The following is a 12210-nucleotide window of genomic DNA, read 5'->3' on the forward strand; positions in this document are numbered from 1 at the left end:
ACAAAACACTCCTTTTTTGTAATCTGAATTGCTTTTATATACCCCGTCTAGTACATCTTCATAAGTTATACCCTTGTAAAATTTTGTCGGAAAGTGTATCGACAGATTTCTTTGTACCTTCTGCATACTGAGTAGGGCTGAGTAGTGTTCAGTTGGATTTACTACTTGCTGCCGTTTTGATTTTCAATGTTCAAAATATTATAATTTGATACTCACAGTTCGTTGTATTTATTTGCGGCATACAAACCACACTTCTAATCATACTACTAATCACACAATTCAAACAGCATACAGAGCTCCAGAATATGAAAAATAATCAAATAAATGTAATATACTCAGAGCGACCATAAAAGCCCGCCGTCCATGACAAGGGCCATTAACGTCTTTTTCAATTAAAATATCCAAGTATGAAATAGATGTGTCTGACCCTGTCGTGTCTTAAATCTCAAGCTCTTCTGGATATATCATATCGACATAGGAATAGAAATCACCATTGTTAATTGACAATACGTCGTCGATATATCTGAAAGTCGAATTGAAGGCCACAGCAAGTGTTTTTTTTTTCATGCATAAGATTTTAAATAAATACTGTATACGGGGTATTTTCTCAACCCGTGTTAATTTCGTCCTTTCACACTTGTGGACAATTTTGCCCCGTTTTAAATTCGCCCTGCCAGAGTTTTATTTGATTAATTATGCTTTATTGGTGTTCTTAAAAATTTCCAATTTAACATATAATTAAGGTATGTAAATATCTAGTGTTTAGTAGTTTAGTAGTAGTGCTAGTTGTTTTTGTTTCTCTTTTTCCTTTGTTCTTATGACTTTTTAACTTTTTTCTTTCTCCTGAGGAAGGGACAGGGCGTCCCGAAAATTTGACAATTTTTACTGTTAGTGTCGTTGGTCATTTTTAGTGCTTTATATATTTGTATGTGTGTGTGTGTGTTACTTTTCGCGGCTGAGTAAATCACCATGACGATGAAGAAAAAGTCTTTACAGGCGAAATTTTAAAACAATATACACTAGAAGGATTGTGTCTGACGCTAATATAGAGGCTCATAGAGGAGAATTATGCAAAGCAGAGTCAAATCAAAATTTTTTTTGAGTATTCGCTTAAACAATTTATTAATATATTATAACAAAAGTTCGTCACACACTTTGTTTTATTATTTGAGTAGAGTAATGGGTGACGTTCCTGGGCCGTCTACAGCTCCTTACTTCAATCAAAGGAAGGCAACAGAGAATTTCTCCCGACTGTGTCAGCTGATCATGACAATCTGTAGCGACTTGTTCAGGGACATTCTAAGTCGTTACATCAAACCAGCTGACCTGAGGTCAGAGCTGGACAACAATAGCACAAGGCTGGAGAGAATCATGAACGCTCAACAGAAAGAACAGATCTATCCGGCGTCCGGTTCAGTAACATTGACTGCTAAAGACTTGGACATCTCTGTATTGTATATTATATTGAGGAATATCTGTAACATACCAAAACATCGAGCAGGTTGGGGTAATCCTCCTCTAAATGGTGATAAAAGATTATCGGCCTGTATAGAAAGGATCAGAATCCAAAGAAATTTAATCTCCGCTCATTCTGTCACTGCTGCTGTGGATGACATAATGTTTCAAGAGCACTGGGACGAATTGAAAGACGCCATTATAGAAATTGAAAAACAGTGTGTCGGCGGGGACATGTATGAGAGAGGCGTTAACGAGTTATTATCTTGTGATCTTAACCCAGGCAGATCAAAACTGTATGTTGCGGAATTCAAGAAATTTCAAGGTATTAATAAGAATTTTATATTACTTTTCATTATTACATGTATATCTTTAGCTTTTTTAGTAAATCTAAAGTAAAATTTAAAAAAATTATTTGTGTTTCTTCTGAATCTGAGTGCATTAATTGTCTTGACAGAAAATATGCAGATAAAACAAGGTACGTTTCAATTAAATTAATTAGTAATGTAGAGATTCGCGTAAACAGAAGTATAAGAATAAATTGAAAGTAAACTTTACTTTTTTGAACTGACTTGTCGTACAGTGTATATAGGTAATAAAGAAATGCTACAGATTATTAAAACATACAATGTACTTTTATTAATTAATTAATCATTTATTTATTTTATGGTGATAGCGTATTCTTTTGCAAAGTATTTAATGAGACTTGAAATTACTTAATTCATACAGAGAAAATTGAATGTCTTGAAAGTGAGACCAGGACAGCAAAACGTGAGTTATATTTATTGTTTACATAAATACTCTGACCAATTTTGATCGTTAAACTCATATTTTCTCTGAAAAAAAGTTCCAACAATATATTTCATATTCTATATAGCTGAATGTTATTCTGACATAATTTTGAAAATAAAATTGGAGAGAATATCTTCTGGACTTTTAAATCAAAAGTGAGAAATCAGACGTGGTTTGATATTAGTGTTTAAGAATAGGTTACAATTTTTTTTTTATCAAATATTCAAATAAATGTGTTTGAGTAAATTTTATTTTGCAGGTAAAATAGCTGTCAAGAAAAGTAAGATATTTGAAATATTAGAAAAATGTGACCATTAGAAACACGGTTTTATGAAACTGTTTTGAGCAATTCAAAAATTCATTAATTTCAAAAGTACCAAATCTCGATTTGTTCTTAGGGAATCATCCATGTATTCATTGGCATTCAATTTATTTTTTTTCAGAGGAGATTAAAAAGCTAAAGAGAACTACATGTAGAGCTGACAGTAAGATATTTTTAAATCATATTAAACATTGTTAAACAGTTACCATTTTAAAGAAACACTATATACAGTACATAGATTATATCTTAAGATATCTACTGTAAACAGATATATAAATTCGATATCTCATCGGATATAGCAAATAACATTTTATCAAGGAAGATAATAAATCATTGTTATTGTGTTCCAGACCAATTAGCTCTCAAGAAAAGTAAGTTTTCTCATGCTTTCTCTTATGTTGTATTCTATATGTTAAACGATTTTAAAGTTTAGATTTACATATAGGTACATTTAATTTTGATACAATAATGATAAGATATATATGATATAATATATTTGAGAGAGTATTGTGCTACTATATGATGAATGTTGAATGGATTAATCTCATAAATAAAGCATGAAGACAACGAACACTTATCAATTTCAAAAGATCACGGAAACAATACACGTTTGGGGCAGAGCAAAAAAAAAAAAAGACATCTAAAAACATCAGAACTCTCACGCAAATATAATACAGATTGGGACTTTAAAAATTACTAATTTTATCTAATGTGGAACACTTTTGAAACACTTCAGTTATTTATCAAAAGTCAATTAAACAATACAAAATAGGAGCAGAGCAAACACAGACTTCCAAAACATCGGAGGTGGGGTCAGGTTTCATGGAGGAGTATGCATCTTTTAAAAGATAATAGTATTTTTCAGATAACGTTTACAGATAATTGTATTTGTACTGTATCTAAGAAAACATGGTACCCGGCAGTCAATTCCACGTTTTGTAATCAAACTTATACTCACAATTTACTTTCTTAAGATGAAATTCTTCTAATAACATTGGAAGTTTCTAGTACACCGGTCCCCAGAATCACGTGATTGCGCATGAGCAGTTATTTTTCTTCCCGTTGCAATGTAGAATGTAAATAATCCCTAATTTCCCACTCGCTACAACAAAACACATCCGATCGAGTGATTAGGGTTACGTTATATAGTTTTTATGATTGGGTTGTTTATGTACACTCTGTAATCTTCCTGACTCTTGGAAAATTTATTAGTTTTTGCTAACAAAAAGCACTAGTATGAGTGCCTTCTGTGACCAGAAACTTGCATTATTAAGTCTAATGTTGTATCGTGCCAATATATTTTCTTACACTTTGGTTCAGTTCATGAAATTTTCGCTTCGAGTGAATCATTTCTAATGTTGTAACATTTCCGATTTTAACCGTTATTGTAAAAGCGACCTACTGTTAACTGCAGTTTGATATATATTGTACACCGCCTTCTGCTGCACCTATTTTATTGCCATATTTACAGATAATGGTATACTATAAGTGTTCTAATTCTTTTATCATCCAGAAGAAGTTTTGTTCAATCTATCTAACCTTTACTAGATTCCCGAATTAATGAAAAAAAGACAAATGTTCTTTCCAAGCCAGTATTTTTACTCCTGACAAAAACATAATGCCTATAAAGTACAGCATTCAGACAAACTGAGCTACACCATATTTTAGAAGTATAATTGTAAAACAGATATGAATTCTCAAAAACTCAAAGGATCTTTTAAAAATTCAAAATCGCCATTTTTCAGAAATCAGAAACAGCAAGACATATATTTCTGAACATTAAAACCACAATTATCCCTAGCTATGTTTAAAAATAACCTTTTGATATTATAGACAGCTGCTTCTTCGATAATAACACTCTTCCTGGGCATCGGATGTCCAGTGGCTATTTTTATGCCTTCTTCACAAATTTGTAACCTCTACATATTTTTTTTTTAGATGGATCACAGTTCGTTTTCTTCACATTTATAATGATATATAAATAATTGTAGTGAAAATTAACAGAGTTGAAAAAACCAATACACTACTTTATCAACGGATACATGGTAAGTATTGCAACTCTAAAGAAATAAATAGTGAATGTAAAATTCATGGCATAGATACATTTATCTTTTAAATCCAATATGAATTATTACAATTTTGGAATTATATTTGATATTTATAGTAGAGTTTTTTTGTTTTATTTCGGAGATAAAAACAAGTAATAATAGGAAAAAAGGTAAGAAGTGAACTTCATTGGTCACGTGATAAAATCTTGTGAAGACCGGAAGGTTTCTCTGTAGATCTCATTACGTACAAACCAAGTTCATTCCCAAGTAAACTATTTCACTTTGTTGTTTATTACCTATACTTATATTTGAGAGCATTCGAACCATCGCACTGTATTATTTGTCCACGCTATGACCTCTGACCATTGATTATTTCAGTGGAATTAATGATATTTGTTCTTTATTGCATTCATCTAAAGAACATATTTTCAAATGTTAATCATAATGATATATCTTCTCTTTCAACGATTTACTCTCCAATATAAACTACAATTGCTCTTTAAGTTGCTGCTCCCTTTCCGATGATTGATTCTCTAAATTATTGAATTTTCTTTAGTTGCTCCATAGCGTCTCTTCTTCATGCTGCATCATGTTGATGTTTGCAACTGCTTTTCAGATCCAGTTTTTTTTCCGATTTATATTGAATTTTTGCTCAAAATTTTGTTTTGTTTATGATCTATGCTTGGAGGCAATAAACGTATATTATTCTGCTTATTTGTAGTTCCTGGTATGTGTTATATTGATGATTTTGTTTAGTTTGTTTAGATAGTAAACACCAAAGTTTGATTTTACTTCAATTTGTCTATCATTACAGAAAGGAAGTAATTTACAAATAATCCGAGAAATAAATTAATCTTCTCCTATCAGAATTCTGATTTCCAAGGAGATGTTATTGTCTATATTTTCATAAGCTAGATTTGAATGACACTAATTTAGCAATGACTACTTTAAAGAATAAAAGGATATGTTCCAAGCCTTCTTTTTTCATTTTCATGGTGTGTGAAAAAAATTCACAAAGATCTACGCATGATATTGAAATTGTTAGCAGATCTTTTGACAAGATGAACGTCAAAATTTAGGGAATAATTATGTTCTTTATGTTGATTGAATTGAGTTTTACCGGCGACGCAGAAGCAGTGTCTTCAAAAGATTTGTGACCGTTAAATCAGCAATAATAATCGCAAATACCGAATAAGAAGATAATTATTCCCATTCTCGTGCAATTTGTGCAATGTTTTGGTTTTGTATGTCTTATTTTGTTTGATTTTGTTATAAAATATGTCATAGGATATTGTGTTTTTGCTTCGATCTATTATGAAGTCCCAATGAAAAGCTTTCACTCTCGTTAATGTTCGTTTAACTGCTCCAATCATCAGACCAATCACAATTGAAAACAACTTTAATACATGTACTGTAAATCACTTTTTATTCGCGAGAACTTTATTTTCGCGTAATTACGCGAGATAGACTGCTCGCGAAAATTTAATTCTCGCGTATAATTGATTCCTTAAGATTAAATAAAGCAATAACAACAATTCGCGAAAATTTTGTCTCGCTAATCAAGAGTCAATTACTTTCTCGCGAAAATAAAGTGTCGCGAAAATTAAGTGATCTACAGTATCTATAATCCATCAAGCATAGCTTGCATTATTGTCTCTATGACCTATCATTGCCTTTCTGACATTATTAAAAGCCTTTTGACGTCATTAATTGAACAAGGTAATTCATTAGTCGCCATACCATCTAAAATATTTGATTGGCGCTTAATTAAGGTCTTCCGTCTCCAACGGTAGACCATCTTGTTATTTTTCGGTTTCTTTTTCCCTATTCTTACCGATTTCGTGCACGCGATTTCTCGAAAACAATTGGGCCGATTCTCATGAAACTTTCACATCTGATAGGTACTGATCTGAACCTTATTGGATTTTTTTGTCGATGACGTCACTTCCGTTCGTGAGATTTAGTGATTTTAAAATGCAATTTTGTCGCAACTTAGTAGCAAAAAATATGAACTGGAAACTTATTAGAGATGATAGTTCATCATTTATAGGTTTGCAGAATCACCTTTCCGTGAGTTGTCAATGCTTCCTGTCGCAATTTTTCAAATGTTGTTTTTTTAATTTTTTTTTGTTTTTGATATTAATAAAGGCTGTTTTGCAGAAGCGAATTATGTGATTTGTTTGAAAATCGAAAAAGCCGATCTCGAGATATTAGCATTTTAAAATTCGAAGCGGTGATCCCAACGGCTTAATGGTGAGCGCGTTAGATTGTCACGCAGGCGACCTGGGTTCGATCCCCCGTATGTCCAAAACATTTTATCATTTTTCTGCTCGATCTTTTGTTATTTTTCAATTTTAGACGATTTGCAACAATATAGTACACATGTATAAAATTTTGATAAAACATTTTGTACAAAAGATGTTAAGAATAATGTTATTAGCAATATGCATTCTTTGAATTTTTGTAAAATGGCCCCATTAAGGACTTGTAGGGGTGGCCCCTAAATAATTCCATTCAGCATATCTCAATAACAATAAGAAATCTCTGAATAGTTGTTGAACAAAAAGTCTTTTAAATCACAAGACGATTCATTCGATATCGAGAAAAACGGGCTGACCTTACAAATTAGGGGCTCAGAAAGGCCAAAAATTTTTCATTTATATCTCTTTATTGATCAATATTTTGTGATACATTATAGAAACAAAGATATTCATAAGAGCAACTTGCAACAATATATTGAAAAATTTTGATCATATCACACGTAATTAGGGGTCACAAGGGGCCAGAATACTTTATCTTTGATGCTTTATATCTCGAAATGGGGGAATATTTTGATTAGCGATATTGAACAAAAGATGATCAGAATAATGTTCTAAACAATGCGCATACTTTCAGTTTTTTCTAAAACGGCCCCATTAAGGACTTGTAGGGATGACCCCTAATTATTTCCATTTAACATATCTCAACAACGAATAGAAATCTCTGAATAAGAGGTGAACAAAAAATCTTCAAAATCACAAGACCTTTCCGTTTGGTATCAAGAAAAGGGGCTGACAACTTAAAATTAGAGACTCAGAGGGTCCATAAGTCTTTTATTTATAACTCTCTAATGATCAATATTTCGTTGTTCATGATTGAAGCAAAAGTATTCATTTTAACGATTTGCAGCAATATTTGATAAAATTTTGATCATATGTTCCATAATTAGGGGCCACAAGGGGCCAGAATGTCAAATCTTTGACGCTTTATATCTAATAAAGGGGAATATTGTTATTAGCAATATTGAACAAAAGATGGTCAGAATAATGCTCTTCATAATATTCATACTTTGATTTTTTGTAAAACGGACCCATTAAGAACTTGTAGGGGTAGCCCCTAAATATTTATATGAAGCATATCTTCACAAGGAAAAGAAATCGCATCTGTGCCTCTTTAATGATCATTACAGTACCAATCAGACCCAACCTGACACAAAACAGTCCCACGGCAGTCCCTGAGCGGTCCCAGAGCAGTCCCACAGCGGTCCCAGAGCAGTCCCACAGCAGTCCCAGCGGTCCAAGAGAGCAGTCCCAGTGGGCGGGGTTTATTAATTTAATGAGCTGAGCTAACTCGGGAATGAGATTTCCAATAAACAATCGAACTATAAAAGGCATTAGAAATTGAATATGGGTAGTATGCCAGGAATCCTTACATGTACGCGAGGGTCATTTATGAACAGAATATGTACACGCATAAAAATTGAAATAATTATAATATTTATTGGAGAAAGAAGGATTTCAGACTTACATGTACATATATGAATTACACTCAACATGAATATTTAATCACAATTTTTGGGTATATTACTTATTCTATCTGTGATTTGCCAGGTATTATTTTTCAGTCATGATTATTTTACTGACATGTCAATTTGATTATCGTTAATGCTTAGTTCTATAAAACTCAGTTTTAAGTGTTTTATTTGTAAATGTTAGAGTGTACATCTGTAAATCACCAGAATGGAAGCTTCAGATTGTGTTCAAAATTAATGAATCCCCAAAGAAATGTATACACATTTCATTTATAACATTTTTTTCGAATAAATTGAAATTAGGATCATTGTTTACCAGCATGTTCAATGATGTGTAACACTTATAAAATACCCAAATAACATCTATCGATTTTTCTGCCTAAAGGCGATTGAAACAATGGGCATTGATACCATGTTATAAACATTTATCGGCCAGGTAAACACTAGCAAAACAAAAGAGAAATAAATCACAATTCACAGTATTTTCATTTTATTTTTAAAAATAGATATACTCTTTTAATAACTTGTTCATTAATTGAAAGCTACCGGTAATTCATAAACTCCCCAATGATTATTCACATAGTTTATGTTACGGGAGAATGGTGGCATAATTTTATATCATGGTCATTTAATAAACTGTTTGGTTTTATTTAAGGGTTACATGGAATACTTTTTTAGCGTGTTCCTTATAAAATGTGTAGCATTTTTAATAAAATAAATCTTATATCTAACTGTAACGATTATTTTGAAATAGTATCAAATTAATGTAATTTAATTTAAATGTAAATAGATTTAAAGTACATATTAGAATTTAACGTTAAAAAATTTAAAAAAAAAAACAACATGTAGCTATTTCTTTTCTCATAAACTTGTAGTTTAATTTTAGGGATAAAATTTTTTTCATGAATTTTTTCTTTCTTTATTTTTTTATTTATTCTAAATACACATGATTTTGTGTAAGTATACAGTCTTTGAAAATATCAATTAACTATAATAATCTCCACTTATTAAAAGAATTTAAGACATCCTTACTTATTAAACAGTTTAAACACATTTCTGCTGCAAGTAAACAAAACAACAGGGAGCCTGCAAATTCAGAATACACACGGGGGCGGAGCTATCATGTCACTCAGAACCTTTTTTACACATGAGTGAACAAAGCAGTCCCAGGGTAAGCTGGGACTGCTGGGATGGCTTTTCATAGCAGTCCCAGAGCAGTCCCATAGCGGTCCAAGAGCAGTCCCACAGCGGTCCAAAAGCAGTCCTGGGGACTGCTTTCTGGGACTGCTTTGGTGTCAGGTTGGGTCTGGTCGGTACTGTACATTACAGAAGCAAAGATAATCATCTTAACCAGGTCCAGTCCAAAGACTATTTCTACCTACGTAGCTATTAATAGCTACCTAGGTATTTAAAGCTACCCAAAGTAGCTATTTTTCCTACCTTATATAATTTCTGCATTTTGCGACCAAAAGACAAAACGGCGCATCATGGTGAATACCATATCTTTTGATGCAGTCACACTATAATGAATACAACAAAATTTTGGCTAAAAATGATTACTTCCGAAATCGGCAATTTAACAAGTTTCTATTCAAAATTGATAATATACGAAGTTTTCATTTTTTGGCCACATTTTTGTCATATTCATCATCAGTGTGACTGTATCAAGAAATTTTGTGCTCACCATGTTGCGCCGTTCCTGTAATTGGCCACAAAATGCAGGTTAAGCAGAGTGTAGGTAAAAATAGCTACTTTGGGTAGCTTTAGATACCTAGGTACCGGTCACGGTAGCCTAGTGGTAGAGCGTTCGCTTCGTGATCGGGAGGCCCGGGTTCGATTCTCGATCGCGGCGCCGCGTCATACCTAAGACGTAAACAAAGGTAGTGATTGTTCCTTCGCCAAGCGCTCGGCACTAGAAGTTAAAGTCACGGGTCTTTCGGATATGACCTTAGAAACGTAGGTCCCGTGTCACGGTAGGCGCTGGCACGATAAAGAACCCTCACTGCTCAATGGCCCTGAGTGCCGAGTATAGGTCAAAATTTGAAGCCCTTTACTGGCATACGGTGACGTCTCCATATGAGTGAAAAATTCTCAAGACGGACGTTAAACAATATATAATCAATCAAAATACCTAGGTAGCTATTAATAGTATAGTACTTAATAGTACTTACTCTCTCTCTCTCTCTCTCTCTCTCTCTCTCTCTCTCTCTCTCTCTCTATATATATATATATATATATATATATATATCCGCTTTATTGTTTTGAAACACTTTTTGTACATTCTGTATTTGTATATGTTTTAAAGCGATGTGTTGTAATATTTTCAATAGATAACAAGAGATACATTGATGACCAGCTAAATTTTAAATTTCAAGGTAAGCAATTTTAAAACTAATTCTATGTTTTGCTTACAAAACGTTTTGGACAAGCTGAAAAATTGTATTTTCTTTTTCACACGCTCAATTCAGATACCTCAAAATATACTTGATGAAATGATATAACTGAAAGATATCTTGGAGGTATGATTATGTAAAGTATTTAAAGAAATTACATAATCCAATTTTAAGACAAATTTATATTGTAGTCAAACAATCGTAAATCAGTGTATTGAGTTTATGTCAGATTATTACCATATCTTCCTGAAATTTACATATTTTTTTTTCAATTAACCTGTTTTATAATTGGTTTAAGCACATGAATTGGAATATGTATTGATTTTTTTGATACATTGAAATTCTAAATATTTGTTGATCATAAAGTATAACCTTCGTATATTAAAGACCAGAGAGTAAAATTCTTGGTGTTGTTTGATTGGACTTCTAAGCATTTATATTGCTTGAAATCTTCATTTGTCATTTTTGCTGTCTAAATTCTGATATTTATTTACAGAGCATGAACAGATACTTCTCTCAGCCATGCAAGGTACAAATTAGAGTAACCTCATTTATGTAACAAAACTATGAATTTTTAATTAATTTTAGTTAATTGCCTTTGTATTTTAATTGGTACATTGTTATGATTGAAAACCGAAAATTTCGTTTAGGAATTGTCAAAAAAGAATCAGAGAAGTCACAAGGTAAGGAAATTAAATAGGTTTTTAAATGCATGTACTAATTTTTATATATTTATAATAAATGACAGCACATGAGAAAAATATTCAAAGAATTAACCAAAATGTTAATAAATAGGAGGAGAGAAACTGTCTTATCTAGAAACCATTTATTGTAACATAATGATATTTCCCACTTTTTCTGTTTGATGTTCGGTCAATATTAATAAGTCTTAAGATGGGAAAAGTGATGGACAGCTAGATAGACGGACTGATCGACACACCGATCACAATTTTTATGAGAAAGCAGGGGCGGGTATATATCGGGAAAAAATTATACAAACTAGAAATTTAGATATGGTTCCCTCCTGTTTTTTCCTCTGAATGTAAATGATGCCGGGGTGGGGGGTAGAATAGCTTGATTATTTACGTGTTTTATGAGATTTCCTACCTTGTTCTTTAACAGCGTTGTCGTGTTTTGAAATTTCAGCATAGCTAAATTTCAATAATGTGTCAAGCTCTTCGTAGAAAATATCGAGCATTTCGGGAATTCTTATAATATATGCATCATATGTATATCTAATAAATTATGTAAAGAAAGGCTGGTTAGACTTTTTAATTTTTTTTTATAAAAAATAATATCTGAATATAAAACACATTATTTGTGATTTTTTTAAAACCTATGGTTAAAACACCACAAAACTAATCAGAACTTAGGACAACATGTCTGTCAATCATATTTTAAAAAGAAATT

General features: G+C 32.1%; 1 protein-coding gene across 1 annotated transcript; it reads left to right on the plus strand.

Moving 5' to 3' along the window:
* Window positions 1-1107: 1107 nt before the first annotated feature.
* Window positions 1108-11340, plus strand: LOC134266963 (uncharacterized). The gene is made up of 8 exons (XM_062749169.1): window positions 1108-1780; window positions 1913-1933; window positions 2185-2226; window positions 2507-2527; window positions 2691-2732; window positions 4561-4614; window positions 10738-10782; window positions 11297-11340. Exons 1-8 carry the CDS (start codon window positions 1180-1182, stop codon window positions 11338-11340), a joined length of 870 nt encoding a protein of 289 aa, XP_062605153.1. The 5' UTR covers window positions 1108-1179.
* Window positions 11341-12210: the final 870 nt, after the last annotated feature.

This window comes from Saccostrea cucullata, unplaced genomic scaffold (genome assembly GCF_032062105.1).
Source record: "Saccostrea cucullata isolate Sc308-1 unplaced genomic scaffold, CSIRO_AGI_Scuc_v1 ctg2414, whole genome shotgun sequence".
Lineage (NCBI taxonomy): Eukaryota > Metazoa > Mollusca > Bivalvia > Ostreida > Ostreidae > Saccostrea > Saccostrea cuccullata.